This window comes from Sander vitreus, chromosome 3, assembly GCF_031162955.1.
Source record: "Sander vitreus isolate 19-12246 chromosome 3, sanVit1, whole genome shotgun sequence".
Classification (NCBI taxonomy): domain Eukaryota; kingdom Metazoa; phylum Chordata; class Actinopteri; order Perciformes; family Percidae; genus Sander; species Sander vitreus.
The window spans coordinates 31,782,250-31,799,356 of record NC_135857.1 but is presented as its reverse complement, the minus strand read 5'-3'; the positions used below and the strand labels follow the sequence as shown (position 1 = coordinate 31,799,356).

At 43.0% G+C, this 17,107-nt stretch overlaps 1 protein-coding gene across 2 annotated transcripts in view; it reads right to left on the bottom strand.

Annotated features, from left to right (window-relative positions):
* mark4b (MAP/microtubule affinity-regulating kinase 4b) overlaps window positions 1-17,107 on the bottom strand; it is a 67,252-nt gene that overhangs the window by 25,491 nt on the left and 24,654 nt on the right. For both annotated transcript variants that reach the window (XM_078247001.1, XM_078247000.1), the window contains exons 3-4: window positions 16,536-16,589; window positions 56-104 (exon numbers count right to left, since the gene is read on the bottom strand). In XM_078247001.1, the coding sequence (XP_078103127.1) occupies window positions 56-104; window positions 16,536-16,589 (103 nt within the window). The remainder of the gene's footprint in view (window positions 1-55; window positions 105-16,535; window positions 16,590-17,107) is intronic.

Sequence of the window (17,107 nt, the reverse complement as noted above, 5' to 3'; positions counted from 1 at the left end):
ACACCAAGGCCAGCATGGAAACACACACAAGATAATTATCTGGAGTGGAACTCACCTATGTTGGGATGGTTGAGAGTTTTCATGATGCGTACCTCTCGAAACAGCTGGTAAAAAGAGAGAAAGTGAACCGTCAGACACCATTTGTTTTTGTAATGTCTCAATTAGAAGATTACACAAAGGTCTACATTCACTCATTGCTTAAAATATTTTAAATTACAAAAAACTAAATTATCATAATAGCAAAAGGATAACAGCAATGTAAACTGCTGTATGGCTTGAATTGAAAAGTTGCCTGTGTTATTTTCGTGACGTGTAACTAGAAGAGCGGGCAATATGGACAAATTAAAAAATATATATATATAATTATTGCAGCATTATCTCGACATCAAGATGTTGATCCATGCTGAAGAATTCAAAATTAAAATGGTTAAGTTAAACTCGTGTTCATTCCATAAAAATCAAGGGTTTTACTAGAACAAAATGTAGTAAATACAGTAGAAGGTGTTTCATATCGTATGTTATAGATTGGAGTTTTTGTGTGATTTATGTACACATAAGAACCGTGAAATGTATACAATATGCCAAATGCATGGTTACAATCAATATATGGAGAGACAAAGAATAATACTAAATGTACTTTTGTGAATTAAAAACACATCTGAGTCTGAGTCTTAAAGTAAAAGCTCTTTTCTTTGTTTTCTGACTTTGGAAAAGGAGGTCGGCCTTCTCACATTTACATTTGAATTATTCCTCATTTATTCATCGAATGAATTGTTCTTCAGCTAATTCATACAATCCACAGCTGGTGTATAGAGCCATTGTTCCCCTCACTCATCTTTCCGACCACCTCTAGACCTGGGCCACCCAAGGGAGTGTCTCACTGGTGCTAGGCTGACAGCGGGGGCCCCCTCCCCTGGGTGTGCTCTCCCTCTGCCCCCGCCCCTTATCAATCACTGAGCTCCAGACTGCTGCCTCATCCTGCCACTCGGTCTCTCTCTCTCTCTCTCTCTCTCTCTCTCTCTCTCTGTGTCTAATTACAGTAATGTATTCGTCTGTGAACTTTAAAAGATTACAGAGGGAAAGCGCCATGCTAGAATCCTCACAGTGGACCACGCTGGTGAACTGTTATAATATGTTTTTAACACCAGATGGAAATACAGTAAAAAAAAACAAAAAAAAAACACCATCATTTCACCACAGAAATGATTAAAAATCAGAGAAATTACAGGAAATACCAGGTGGAATATCAAGTCAGTTTGAAGAAGACCCTTGAAATAGGTTTTAAAGCTGACATATATGTTTTAAAGTTTTGGGATTTTGCCAACTAACTCTACACCTGTTAATCGTGGTCTGCATACAGTATCTGTAAAGTGTTAAACAAATGCAATGTAGTCATTCATCCATCATTAGTTGTACTGGTTTGGTTATTAGTGTCAAAGTGAGACATTCGGACCCTGGAGGGGAACAAGTGTGTATGTGGAGACATAAGAAAAAACAAAGTGTGTGTGTGTGTGTGTTGCAGAGCAGAGTGTGTCAGGACTATTTCTGTATCTGCAGGAAACTCAAACTGAAATAGAAAATGAGGCAGATTAACAATGCACAGGAGATGAGGGGCGTAGAGGGAGGAAAAGACAAGAAAACAATATGAATGAAAGCGGGAGGGGCAAAATACACAGCAAGAAGTAAAACTGAGGTGTATTAGCATTTTGTTTTGGATTAGAAGTGTTACTTAATGCTCTGTAAATCTCCCAGCAAACCTGCCTTGTTTCAAATGATTTAGGAATAAATTACACAAGTGAAAAATGTGAGAGCACAGAAAAAGACAGAGGAGAGAAAATTCAAAAGCAGGAATGCAGCGATGCCTTCATTTTTGTAGCCGGCACGCTGCTGCCCTGGGAGACACAGCCCCCCCTGCATCACTCTCTCTCTGTTATTATACAATAAAACCAGATACAATCCTCATCTTTCATGTTCTTATGGTTACACTTTCTTATTTGACAATCACTACAACCAACTCATGGTGATTATAAGATGGATAAGGTGATTGATCGATGACCTTAAATCAGTGGTCATGGCAAACTGATAAACAAATACAAAGATTTTTGTTGGTCTAAAAAGACAGTTTACTAAAATGTGAGTTAACAGGCTCTTGATGCCAGGGCTGTAGTCTAAACCACCTTTGTCAAGTCCAAGACAAGTCCAAGACCAGGACTAGTCGAGACCAAGTCAAGACCGAGTCCAGGACAGAAAAAAAAGTCTTATGCATGTATAAGTAGTATCAAGACAATCATTTGGGGTTATTATTTGTTGATCTAAAAGCAAAAACAGTGTTTCAACTAAATCTAGTGTGTGATTATCAGGTGGCCCGTGTTTCACTTTCCCTCAAATATTATTATAAACATAATAAAAGACACCTGGACTCGGTCGAGACCAAAAGTCATATTTGGCAAGACCAGTGGCAGAGACCCAGACAAGCCCAAATACCAGCGAGTCCGAGACAAGTCCGAGACCGTAGGAAAACCGTCTTGAGTCCGGACTCGAGTCCAAGACCAGACTTGAGTACTACAGCCCTGCTTGATGCATTGTCATTTGACTACATTCCTGAATGCACCAGGCTTTAGATAAAAGAGCTGCCATGTGTGAAGCAAGTTGAAGTCACTTTAAGACAGAGGGACACATTATATAGACTGACACTTGCTTGCAGTGTCAGTGACTGTCTAGGTATTTAGTTGAAGCTAATTGCATGCACATGTGCATATGCATGTAAGTAAGTAAAGTTGTATTTATGTAGCACTTTTTAAAACAGTTACAAAGTGCTTTACACACACAAAAAATATAAATGAATGTAGAAAAAGTAGAAAGAAATTAAAATATATAACACAGAACAATGAGAGACAGACTAAACAAAAAAACCAAAACATTAGATTTAAAAAAAAAAAAAAAAAAAAACACAAAGACCAATACAGAATATTATTTTGTTAAATATTCAAAAAGTACAAAAAAGATTAGCCAAAAAGAGCAGAAGATGTCAGTAACTAGGAAAGTAGAGACTACAGTGGTACATATGTGATCAACAGACAGATGCTTTGATCTGTCTATCCTACTCATTAAGAGAGGGCTGACTAGTACTTATATACACCCTGCTTCATATTCATACTGAATGTAATTAATTCATGTAATAGACATATCAGACAGCTGCTGTGTAGGACCAGTCAAAGACAGCAGAAGCAGAGAAAATATGTTTCTTTCATTTGTTTATCAATCTTCTTTTGAAACAAAATTCAAATTTCCTTCATGCCACATGTTCAAGGAATTTTCTTACTTGCAGTGAAGCGACAACACTTTCACGATGACATAACTTTACTTTTTGCCCGAGGCGATGTGTGTATGCCTGTGTGTGCATGTTTTCACAGATATCATCTCAGACAGATTCCCAGAAGAAAAAGACCAGTTTAGTTCTCCCAAGCAAAAACATACGCACACACTCACCGACTAACTTGGCCATGCTGTGCAGTCAAATGCATATTTTGTGCCAAGATAAGACACAAGACATTTAAATAGCAAACAACTACCACACAGGAACTATTGCAAGATATTTTATTATAAATTAATTGCCAATTTCGATAACCTATTAATTGTTCAAGTTCTCTGCTTTATATCACTGTAAACTGAAAATGTTTGTGTTTTGGACTGTTGGTTGGAACCAACAAGCCATTTAAATAGGCTGTGACCTTAATTAAAAGAAGAAGGAATTGACAGAATAATCATTAGTTGCGCCCATATACTGATTTCTATTAACTCCTCATTAAAAAAAGGCAGGGATACAGAGCTGCAGTGATTTGACATCCCCTCGGTTATTTGTAAAACCTTGATGTGAATTCATATGAAGAAGAAAAATGTTGTGTTGTTGTAGCATTCACACATAAGAACCACAGGGAATAGTCTCCGTCTGGTCATGTGTTATAAACATTAGTTTGCTTCTTCTTATTCTCTGTCAGTTTTTTTTCTACTCAATGCTCTTAAAATGGGAAGCTGTCATAAAACACCCCCACAGGTCCGCTGGGAGTGTGTGCGCAATTGAATTAAGTGCATGGTGCATCAGCTGTTCATCTGAGCTTTAAGAAGAAATTTCGGCTACGCCTCTCCCTCTCCTCCAAAACAGAGTGTGGCTGAAAAGAGACTTGAGAACCAGAAACCTCAGCAGCTGACCAGGAAATTGCTGAGTCACTGGTATTGATTGAACACGCCAATCAATCCTCAGCTCATACTGCTGTAATGTTGTGCTGTGGGGCAGTCATTTGGTTTCTTATTACATACATGTTGTAGATTAAAAACATTCCTTGGTAAAAGCAAAAAAAAGGCCTGACTTTTCCCATCACATCCGAATGCAGCATTTGTCCACTGATCCAACAGAACAACTTCACTCTCTTATGTTCCCCCTTTCTTTCTGGTTATCTGCCATGGCAATAACCCCGCATCACAGTTGCCATGCCAACCCAGGTATTAATCCCTGGGCCTGAATCTCCTGCTTCCCAGGGGATTGTGGGAAGTCATGGAACGACAAGCACATGGAAAGAGCTGAACACAAAGACACACACACAGCTGCCGCCATGTGGAGTCCTCATGTGATAAAATGTTGATTTTTATGGATGAAGGCGAGACACTACAGGCAAAAGATTGTTTTATTCATGCACTGGTCAATTTTGAGATTTTGGGCTATGTTGCTTCCATAACATGGCTTACTTCAGTCTAGTGGAAAGAAAACAATCAAAATAAAAAAAGATATGCTTTCAATTCTCTTCTGTACAAAATACAAATATTTACTAGCCCTTGTCTCAGTTCCAGACAATATTTCAATATTTGATCGTGGTGTATTATTATCCAGCATCCTTCACTTTTCCTCCGTTCATCTTCTTCTTCCCTCTTTACAGGCAGAATTAATCAACTTCTGAGCGTTTACATCCTCTCTGTGTCTCTGTCCATGCCAGGAATTATTAATCAACTGCTAAGTCAAAGCTCTCACTGCTTTTCTACCACAAAGCAACTTAATGACTGACGACTGAGTTTTTTGCCCCTTTGCTCTTTCTCGCTTTGAGAGCAGTGCTGCGTGGGTTTGATTCATGTGTCTAGTCTGCCAGTCTGTCGCCCTTTGACCTGTTTATCCAGGCTGTGTATCTGTATTTTTCCTTTAAGTACACTCACGCAAACACATAACGAGAGAGAGAGAGAGAGAGAGAATGGTGATGTTGAAATGGAGAAATGAGGAATTGATAATGCTTGTCTAGCTGACATATTTAAATGGCCAGCCCTGTCACATCTCTACTGCACAACACAGTCTAAAACACTGCAGTTGTCTACACTTCCTCTTATCCGCCACAGCCAATCATGGGACCAGAGACACTCAGAGAAATAAGGGGGAAGAGAGTGAGAAGAAGTAGAGAACGAGAGGGACAGATGAACACACAGGCCTCTCCCTACTCCAACGTCAGAGTGCCTCTTGTGAATAACCCTCTGTTTGTGTGTGCTAATGTGTGTGTGTGTGTGTGTGTGTGTGTGTGTGTGTGTGTGTGCTTGTGTTAATGTTTGTGTTAATGTGTGTGTTAATGTGTGTGTTAATGTGTGTGTGTGTGTGTGTGTGTGTGTGTGTGTGTGTGTGTGTTAGTGTCTGTAAACTCTGAATGAAACAGACCATTACTGACTAGCCTTCAAGGTACAAGTCCTCTTCATTTAAACTACTGGCATGGTGCTCTTCAGCAAGGCACAGCTCAATCAAAGCCAGCTCATCATCATTGGTGTTCCTGAACGTCGTTGAAAAAAAGTTGGCAATGTAGCTGCGTTGTGTGTGGTTCTGGTATGATTAAACAGGTCATGGAAATTCACACATGCACATGTAATGTTCGACTGAGCCCATGTAAAGAGAGCAGGTCATTGTCCGGAGAATTCACAGCGAGCGAGTGAGCGTGTTGATGACGTTTCTATCATGCGGCTGGCACAAAGCTGGAAGAAAACTAACTTCGAGGGTGAAAGAGAAGGGTCATTTACACAAAGACGGCAACGAATATGTCTAACTGTAGAGACGACAAGATTTGGGAACTTCTGTTGGTAAGGGCTCATGCTGAAATCGCCAGACAAATTCAAGTAACAGCAAGAGACTCTGTTGTTTATGACCAAATCATGAAACAGGCCACTCCTTTACTTCTGCTGAGACATTTCAGACATGTGTATCTAAACACAGATCTGAGGGAATTTCTACAGGTCTATGAGCACCTTCAATAAAGGCAAACAGTAATGAACCAAACTGTCAGTTTCCTGCCGAATGTTTTGGGGCACTCAACATTAGAGCAACATTACTCAAGGATTCGACTTTGCGCTTTTTATTGCCGCTGGGGAACATTTGAATAGACTTTTGACCTGGTTTCTCCCTTTGTTTCCTGTTGCTGGGAGAGCTGCCCTTTTACGTTAATAAATAAAACGCCCACTATAACAACCCCCCCAAAATACCTCCATTCCTGTAATGTACAGAAGTAATTGGAGCTCCCAGGCTGGCCGATGAGAGGAGCTGAATCCTTAATGAAGAGAAGCTGGAGTTTAATTCAGACCTCATATAGCTGGCTGTTTGTTTTCAGATCATAAGAAGAAGAAGACCAAAGGCAGGGCATCATACTTCTCTTCTTCGGCTGTTCCATTTACTGTTGCTTTGAAGATGAGCTTGTGGGAAAACCTTCTGTTTTGGCTCTGTCCGCCCTCTTGTCCCTTTATTGTCTAATTATTCCCTTTACACACTGGCACAATAACAACAATGCATACAGCAGCAACAAGATAATTATGCACAGACACCCACACAGGGACAATATGCTGCATACAATAGCAATGCAGATAATGGCATTACACGTCCATACAAAGGCAGAGCAGAGACCGTGACGGGCTGTGAGTCTATCCGCCTGTTATCATATACACAGACATACAGACACACAGACACACTGTCTGTTCTTTTTGGTTCTGCTCTATATCTTGTCTTTCTCAGGGTCCCTGCTCCTGTGCCAAGGCCTCAATAACAGCACCCCCACCCCACCCGACCGTTCCTTTTGTTTGCCTGTCTGGAATTCAGCTCCTGGCTGAGGGGGCCTGGGTGAGGGACAAAAACACACTTCACAGCATTAGATGGTGGCCCAAACATTGTCCTGCATGCACACACATACGCTTTACTTTTGTGCACATACACAACATTGGATGGCTGCCCACAAAATTCTACTGTTCTCAAAGTAACACCGGGCTTTTGATGGGGCCCTCCATAGTCTGGCAGATTACCCAACAACACACATGGCAGGGAAGAGTGAATTAAAAACACACATGGTCCTGTACAGTATGTTGCTATTACAGCTGTAAAGTTTTAAGATATGAAACAGGACAACAGCATATTTTAGGTAAGGTATTCCCAAAAAGATTCAATTGAGATTCAGAAAACAAATCGGTTTTCATGCACTTTCTAATGTCTGGAACTCTTTTGCTGCGTTCAGGTGTGAATAGGACAATCTGACATCAGGATTTCCAACTCTGCTTATAAACACCTTTGCAAATGAACACCCAAAGGCAGCTCGTAAACAAGAATAAACCATTTACAGATTGTGCAGCTTTGCAATTTGGAAAATTGCTCAGCATTGGCAGACATCCATCCATCTTCATCCGCTTATCCGGGGTCGGGTCGCGGGGGTAGCAGCTCCAGCAGGGGACCCCAAACTTCCCTTTCCCGGGCCACATTAACCAGCTCCGACTGGGGGATCCCGAGGCGTTCCCAGGCCAGGTTAGAGATATAATCCCTCCACCTAGTCCTGGGTCTCCCCCGAGGCCTCCTCCCAGCTGGACGTGCCTGGAACACCTCCCTAGGGAGGCGCCCAGGGGGCATCCTTACCAGATGCCCGAACCACCTCAACTGGCTCCTTTCGACGCAAAGGAGCAGCGGCTCTACTCCGAGCTCCTCACGGATAACTGAGCTTCTCACCCTATCTCTAAGGGAGACACCAGCTACCCTCCTGAGAAACCCATTTCGGCCGCTTGTACCCTGGATCTTGTTCTTTCGGTCATGACCCAGCCTTCATGACCATAGGTGAGAGTAGGAACAAAAAACTGACCGGTAGATTAAGAGCTTTGCCTTCTGGCTCAGCTCTCTTTTCGTCTAGCGGTGCGATAAATTGAATGTAATACCGCACCTGCTGTGCCGATTCTCAGACCAATCTCCCGCTCCATTGTCCCCTCACTCGCGAACAAGACCCCCAAGGTACTTGAACTCCTTCACTTGGGGGTAAGGACTCATTCCCTACCTGGAAAAGGCACTCCATCGGTTTCCTGCTGAGAACCATGGCCTCCGATTTAGAGGTGCTGATCCTCATCCCAGCCGCTTCACACTCGGCTGCGAACCGATCCAGTGAGTGCTGAAGGTCACAGGCCGATGATGCCATCAGGACCACATCATCTGCAAAAAAGCAGCGATGAGATCCCCAGCCCACTGAACTGCAACCCCTCTCCACCCCGACTACGCCTCGATATCCTGTCCATAAATACAACAAACAGGATTGGTGACAAAGCGCAGCCCTGGCGGAGGCCAACTCTCACCTGAAACGAGTCCGACTTACTGCCGAGAACCCGGACACAGCTCTCGCTTTGGTCGTACAGAGATTGGATGGCCCTGAGAAGGGACCCCCTCACCCCATACTCCCGCAGCACCTCCCACAGTATCTCCCGGGGCACCCGGTCATACGCCTTCTCCAGATCCACAAAACACATGTAGACTGGTTGGGCATACTCCCAGGCTCCCTCCAGGATCCTTGCGAGAGTAAAGATCTGGTCCGTTGTTCCACGACCAGGACGGAATCCGCATTGTTCCTCTTCAACCTGAGATTCAACTATCGACCGAACCCTCCTTTCCAGCACCTTGGAGTAGACTTTACCGGGGAGGCTGAGAAGTGTGATACCCCTGTAATTGGCACACACCCTCTGGTCCCCCTTTTTAAAAAGGGGAACCACCACCCCGGTCTGCCACTCCTTAGGCACCGTCCCAGACTTCCACGCAATGTTGAAGAGGCGTGTCAACCAAGACAACCCCTCCACACCCAGAGCTTTAAGCATTTCTGGACGGATCTCATCAATTCCTGGGGCTTTGCCACTGTGGAGTTGGTTAACTACCTCAGCAACCTCCACCAGGGAAATTGATGCCAATCCCCCCTCATCCTCCAGCTCTGCCTCTACCATAGAGGGCGTCTTCTCCGAACTTCTCCCACACACGCTGCTTTGCCTCTTTCACGGCAGAGGCTGCAGCCCTTCGGGCCCTTCGGTACCTTGCAACTGCCTCCGGAGTCGTCTGGGATAACATATCCCGGAAAGACTCCTTCTTCAGTCGGACGGCTTCCCTGACCACCGGTGTCCACCACGGTGTTCGTGGATTACCGCCCCTTGAGGCACCTAAGACCCTAAGACCACAGCTCCTCACCGCAGCTTCAGCAATGGAAACTTTGAACATTGTCCACTCGGGTTCAATGCCCCCAGCCTCCACAGGGATGCACGAAAAGCTCCGCCGGAGGTGTGAGTTGAAAGTCTGTCGGACAGGGGCCTCCTCCAGACGTTCCCAATTTACCCGCACTACCCGTTTGGGCTTACCAGGTCTGTCCAGAGTCTTCCCCCACCCCTGACCCAACTCACCACCAGATGGTGATCGGTTGACAGCTCCGCCCCTCTCTTCACCCGAGTGTCCAAAACATATGGCCTCAGATCAGATGAAAGCGATTATAAAATCGATCATTGACCTTTGGCCTAGGGTGCTCTGGTACCAAGTACACTTATGAGCATCCCTATGTTCGAACATGGTGTTCGTTATAGACAATCCATGACTAGCACAGAAGTCCAACAACAAACAACCACTCTGGTTTAGATCAGGAGGCCGTTCCTCCCAATCACGCCTCTCCATGTGTCTCCATCATTACCCACGTGCGCGTTGAAGTCCCCCCAGCAGAACTATGGAGTCCCCGACTGGAGCCCCCATGCAGGACTCCACTCAAGGTCTCCAAGAAGGCCGAATACTCTGAACTCTTGTTTGGTGCATATGCACAAACAACAGTCAGAGTTTTCCCCCCCACAACCCGCAGGCGTAGGGAGGCGACCCTCTCGTCCACCGGGTTAAACTCCAACGTAGCGGCGCTCAGCCGGGGGCTTGTGAGTATCCCCACACCCGCCCGGCGCCTCACACCCTGGGCAACTCCAGAGAAGAAAAGAGTCCAACCCCTATCCAGGAGTATGGTTCCAGAACCAAGACTGTGCGTAGAGGTAAGCCCCACGAGATCTAACCGGTAGCGCTCCACCTCCCGCACAAGTTCCGGCTCCTTCCCCCACAGAGAGGTGACATTCCACGTCCCCAGAGCCAGCCTCTGCTGCCCGGGTCTGGTCCGTCGAGGCCCCTGACCTTCACTGCCACCCATGTGGCAGCGCACCCGACCCCAGCGGTTCCTCCCACAGGTGGTGGGCCCATGGGATGGAGGGATGTCTGCCACGTAGCTTTTTCGGGCTGTGCCCGACCGGGCTCCGTGGCAAACCCGGCCACCAGACGCTCGCTGACGAGCCCTCCATCTTGGCCTGGCTCCAGACGGGGGCCCCGGGCTGACACGTGCACTTACTAAATGCTCTTTAGTAGGTGTACGCAAAAACAGAAGACAATACTACAAATTTAGGTGATTGATTTTGATGAAACCTGTGACGAAGACTCTACTTCATGATTTGATCAATCGTGTGGTGTATATCTCTGTAACAACAGATTAAATAAAGATTCTACACAAGTAGACCTGCATATTTACAGTTTACACTTCATTTCAAGTCCAGACACATCAAACAACTATTGCACACAAATTCACTTTGCACCGTATGATGACTTTTTTGTTTTGTTTCTTTATGTTCACATTGGAGCAGGCTGGCACTTGGGTGAAGCAGGGAGCTTGCACAGTGGCAGTACTGGCTGTTCTATAGAAACTCAGATTTTTTCAAAACACTAAAACCTCACAGTTCCTACATCAGTGAAATAGTTTTAGGAGCCATAGTGTAGTGCTACGGACAGTAGAGAGTACAGCTGTGATTACAGTAGAGCTACTACTGCAACACAACGCCTGAGGAGAAAGAAGAGAGAAGTGGGACACAAAGCTAGAGTAACGAGAACAAAATAAAGATTTTAAAAAGGAGAAAATAAAAAGGGAGGGGTGAGTAGAAGAGGGAGGGGGAAATTGGGTATAAAATGACAATACAGAGAAGAAGATGGTAGAATATAGACTGATGCGTAACAGAGTGTGAAGAGAAAGAGAGCAAAGAATTAGAGTTGACTGAAGCTACTGTGCTTCTATTTCAACCCAACTGTGAATACTATATATTTTGAATATTAATGTTGTGAAAATTAAAATGCAAATGAAGTGCATCTCCATTAGGTATACTGAAGCAAATAAATCTCCCATGAAAGACAAAAGATTGAAAACTGTTGGACTAATACACTTCAGTGTCAGCTAAAGCTACACTTGTTTCATGTTTTCATCCAATCAGCTGATGGTCACTAAACCAAAAAGAGGCGGGGAGACAGCAGGTCTGTAATTTCCCAACAATCCACCAGAGAGTATTTAAAAAAGTCCAGCCTCTCATGTAAATCGTTGATCCAGAGTGAGCCAGTAGTTTAAAGCCACCGTCATTTAATCAGCAAATACATCTCAGTTTCAATTTATTGAGCAACACCCTCATAAAAAACATCTTTAAAGTTGGGAGAAAGCCTATATTTTAGCTTTTATACTGTACTTTAGAAAATCAATTGGCAACAATTTTGATAGTCGGTTAATTGTTTGAATTGATTTTAAGCAAAATCGTCAAACATTTCATGTTGCTGCTTTTCTCTGTTGTATATCCAATAAATATAAATATTTTTGCATTTGCGTTGTTCAGAAGAAGAAGAAAAAAAGCCATTAAAAAGATCCCACCTGGGACTATCAGAACTTTCTTTCAGAATTTTAAAGATTAAAAACAATTACACACAATTAATTAACTCCCCATATAGGCAGACAAGTTACTATTCACCAACAATTTATAGATTAAACGAAGAATTGAAAAATAAATAAATAGATTACAATAATAAGCGAAATTCAAACTCGGTTTGTAGATTATAGAGAATGTTAAAGCAGGAAAAAGAGAGAGAGAGAGAGAGAGGACAGACAGAGACAGAAAAAGAGAGAGACAGTGAGAGAGAGGACAGACAGAGACAGACAAAGAGAGAGACAGTGTCACCTGGCAGCATGCATAGTGTGTCCTATACCATCTACAATAATGCTGACAGGACAGGACGCAACTGGCTGCGCTATGCAGTACTAGACCACTACCACTCTGCTGCAGAACACACAGACACAGACACAGACACACACACACACACACACACACACACACAGTACCAGCCTTGTTAAAACCAAGGTCTTAGCTTAAAGATTTGAAGAGCAGATTCATGGTGTAATTGAGTAGGTATCTTACTGTTGGAACAGCAGGCAAACAATACCGCTGTACAGCACAAGAAGGTCTATGTTCCCAGTAGGAGACACACACACACGCGGCCTGTGTTCCCACAATGGGACAACGCACAGGCACGCCCACGACCATAACAGATACAGTGGGGAGAACAAGTATTTGATACACTGCCGATTTTGCAGGTTTTCCTACTTACAAAGCATGTAGAGGTCTGTAATTTTTATCATAGGTACATTTCAACTGTGAGAGACGGAATCTAAAACAAAAATCCAGAAAATCACACTGTATGATTTTTAAATAATTAATTTGCATTTTATTGCATGACATAAGTATTTGATCACCTAACAACCAGTAAGAATTCCAGCTCTCACAGACCTGTTAGTTTTTCTTTAAGAAGCTCTCCTGTTCTCCACTCATTACCTGTATTAACTGCACCTGTTTGAACTTGTTACCTGTATAAAAGACACCTGTCCACACACTCAATCAAACAAACAGACTCCAACCTCTCCACAATGGCCAAGACCAGAGAGCTGTGTAAGGACATCATGGATAAAATTGTAGACCTGCACAAGGCTGGGATGGGCTACAGGACAATAGGCAAGCAGCTTGGTGAGAAGGCAACAACTGTTGGCGCAATTATTAGAAAATGGAAGAAGTTCAAGTTGACGGTCAATCTCCCTCGGTTGGGGGCTCCATGCAAGATCTCACCTTGTGGGGCATCAATGATCATGAGGAAGTTGAGGGATCAGCCCAGAACTACACGTCAGGACCTGGTCAATGACCTGAAGAGAGCTGGGACCACAGTCTCAAAGAAAAACATTAGTAACACACTATGCTGTCATGGATTAAAATCCTGCAGCGCACGCAAGGTCCCCCTGCTCAAGCCTGCGCATGTCCAGGCACGTCTGAAGTTTGCCCATGACCATCTGGATGATCCAGAGGAGGAATGGGAGAAGGTCATATGGTCTGATGAGACAAAAATAGAGCTTTTTGGTCTAAACTCCACTCGCCATGTTTGGAGGAAGAAGAAGGATGAGTACAACCCCAAGAACACCATCCCAACCGTGAAGCATGGAGGTGGAAACATCATTCTTTGGGGATGCAAAGGTGACAGGACTACTGCACCGTATTGAGGGGAGGATGGATGGGGCCACGCATGGCAAGATCTTGGCCAACAACCTCCTTACCTCAGTAAGAGCATTGAAGATGGGTCGTGGCTGGGTCTTCCAGCATGACAATGACCCGAAACACACAGCCAGGGCAACTAAGGAGTGGCTCCGTAAGAAGCATCTCAAGGTCCTGGAGTGGCCTAGCCAGTCTCCAGACCTGAACCCAATAGAAAATCTTTGGAGGGAGCTTAAAGTCCGTATTGCCCAGCGACCGTCCAGAAACCTGAAGGAGCTGGAGAAGGTCTGTATGGAGGAGTGGGCCAAAATCCCTGCTGCAGTGTGTGCAAACCTGGTCAAGAACTACAGGAAACGTATGATCTCTGTAATTTCAAACAAAGATTTCTATATCAAATATTAAGTTCTGCTTTTCTGATGTATCAAATACTTATGTCATGCAATAAAATGCAAATTAATTACTTAAAAATCATACAATGTGATTTTCTGGATTTTTGTTTTAGATTCCGTCAGTCACTGTTGAAGAGTACCTATGATAAAAATGACAGACTTCTACATGCTTTGTAAGTGGGAAAACCTACAAAAATCGGCAGTGTATCAAATACTTGTTCTCCCCATTGTATATGAATACTCTTCAAAATGTGTAAACTGCAGAGACACAAACATAGTTTATTTTAAAAGGCACTGACCCCAACTCCCCTGACTAGAGAATTGTGAAGTTGGATTAGAATTACAACTAAAACCAAGAACTAAAAGAAATGGGATTTCACCAGCAGAATATGAGAAACTACACTTATTGCCATCTTTAGTTACATAGGCAATTATATAGGTTTTGTTTTTATTTAGTTGTGACATAAACAGTTCTGACATATATAGCAAGCAGACTGATAAATCCTGCTTGTATAAAGGCCTGGTGGATCAACCAACGCACAGAGCCAGACCCCATCAATAACCCAACTCTGTCTTATCAATAGAGTCAAAACCCAGCCTGGACTGGTTAGGTAACCAGCTGAGTATTCATCAACAGGCTAGCTGTGATGCAGTATCGATCTCGATGATGCAACTGAGTGTATTATTTGTTTCAGTGAAGGTGTTGATAAAGAACACTCATGAACAGACCACAGTTTGGTCAGCAGAGCGGCCGCTGAACAAAGAGTGACTTGTATGAACTGTGAGAACAGAACCCATCACACAAAATACACACAAGGTTGAAACTATCTCTAAATGACAAAAAAAAAGCATACTATGCATGCCTTTTAAAGGACACAATATTGAGTCAATTAAAAGATGTATTAAATTAACAAAAAATAATCAGCAACTACTTTGATAACCTATTAACTGTTGGAGTCCGTTCTCAAGCAAAAATGCTAAACATTTGCAGGTACCAGCTTCTTCATACGTGAGTATTTTATGCTTTTCTCTGTTTTGTATAATTGGAAACTGTAAACTTATCTGGATTTTGGAATGCTGGTTTGTAAAAAACAAGACTTAAAGAGAAGACCCCAGTGTATTTTGAAGAGCTACTTTTACTATTTTCTGACATTGTATAGGCAAAACAATTAATCAATTGAAAGAAATAAATAGCACATTCATCAATAGTGGTAATTAAGGTTAGCTGCTGCAACCCTAAAAAAAACTGGTGCCAATATTGTATTTGTTTTTATAATGATCACTCATAACATCATTTTTTACCCTAAACTAAACTATTAGAAGTTAACCTGCATCGACAGCATGAAAAGAAATACCAATACGCAGTCAAAATCTTACACCTAATGAAGCATTTCTTACAGACAGCAGACACAAATATTTCAATATTGCAAGTAATATTCCACCAACAAATCCAGATGAGAAAACACCGCAACTGCTTAAAAACTGAATGCAGCCCTGAGGCTTTGTTTCTCACTCAATTTTGTTTCATTAGCTCACTCTCAATTAGCACATGCATTACACACACACACACACACACACACACACACACGCACACACACACACACACGCACAAATGGCGGCAACAGGCCAAGTCCAGACAGGCGAGAGCCTAATCTCATAAGAGCTAGGAGTGCAACACATGTAGTTAATACTTGGCCCTAGACAAGCATACAGTGACGTACATTACCACTAGTATTTAACCTAGTTAGTTCCAGTGGCCTGTGTGGACAAATGTTGCTTATGTCATACTGACACAAAGCAGAACTCCAAGCTTCACCAGCTTATTGAAATGTCTGTATGAAACTATATTAATTGTACAAAAGAAACAAAATCACCCATAAAACTGGACAGACACACTTTTTAATCACACAGCAGTGCAACAGCTCAAGTTGAAAAGAGGCATTTTCCCTGTTGTCTGTTTGTCTGTTGTCTCAACGTATAACACATCCTCCCTGAAATGAAATGAGGCAGCCAGTAACAGCTTCATGAACACTGTGCTTCACATAACAACCAAAAGGTCAAAGGTCAGACAACTGCTGCACGCAAGGGTCATCAAGGCAAAACAACACATGAAGAGGCTACTGTGCTCAGTGATACAACACAAGTGCAAACAAACACACTTAAGGACACCACACAGACTTTTATATATATATTTTTTTACATAGATCATGCAGTTACAGAGGTTAAGTAGATAAGGTAAGCAGGGGTGAAACAGATCACAAAACAATAATAAAAAAAAGAGTAATGTGTATATACACACTAAAGGAAAAAACATCATAAGCAGCTAATTTTCTGCTTAATTAATTAATTTTGAGTTTGAATTGAGTTTGATGTACATAGGCCTGAAAATCCCATCAGCCAGCCGAAGAACCAAAGACATCTGTGTGCGCACAAAATACACACACGCACATACACACACACACACACACACACACACACACACACGACACTTACCTTCTGTAGGCTGGTTGGGTTGAGTTGTGTTTTATCGATGATCTTTATTGCAACCTGGGGGGAAACAATAGAAAAATAAATGAACAAAAACAATATAACAAAGAAAATTAATTTGTTGCAACAAATCTTGCCTAACACAATCTTAACAAAAATGTAATACAGAGGGCCAGATGTACTAACGCTTTTGCACTCACTTCAGGCGTATTTGTTTCGCAACGTGTGTGTAAAAGCATGGCGAGGTATGTACAAACGGGCCGCGCTGAGGTAAAAGCTGAAAATGGCAAATTGCGCTTTTCCGTGTCACGCATATGCATTCACGGAAGGGTCAAGGGGAAAGTGGGAGTTTCCCATAAAGAGATGGGAGGGGAATCGCAAATTTCGCCTAATTATGTATTCTGCGGTATGTACAAAAACCGCCCGTGAAAGCGCGCCTCTATTTTGCGGTGAAAATTCTCCGCCTCTTAAAAGCAGGTGTAAACCAGCCGCAAGCGGGTTTCCTCGCATATGCCTGGTGAAATGGCAGCAGTAATCCGAGCAAGACGAAGACATAGGCCAAGGAGACGAGCTGAAAG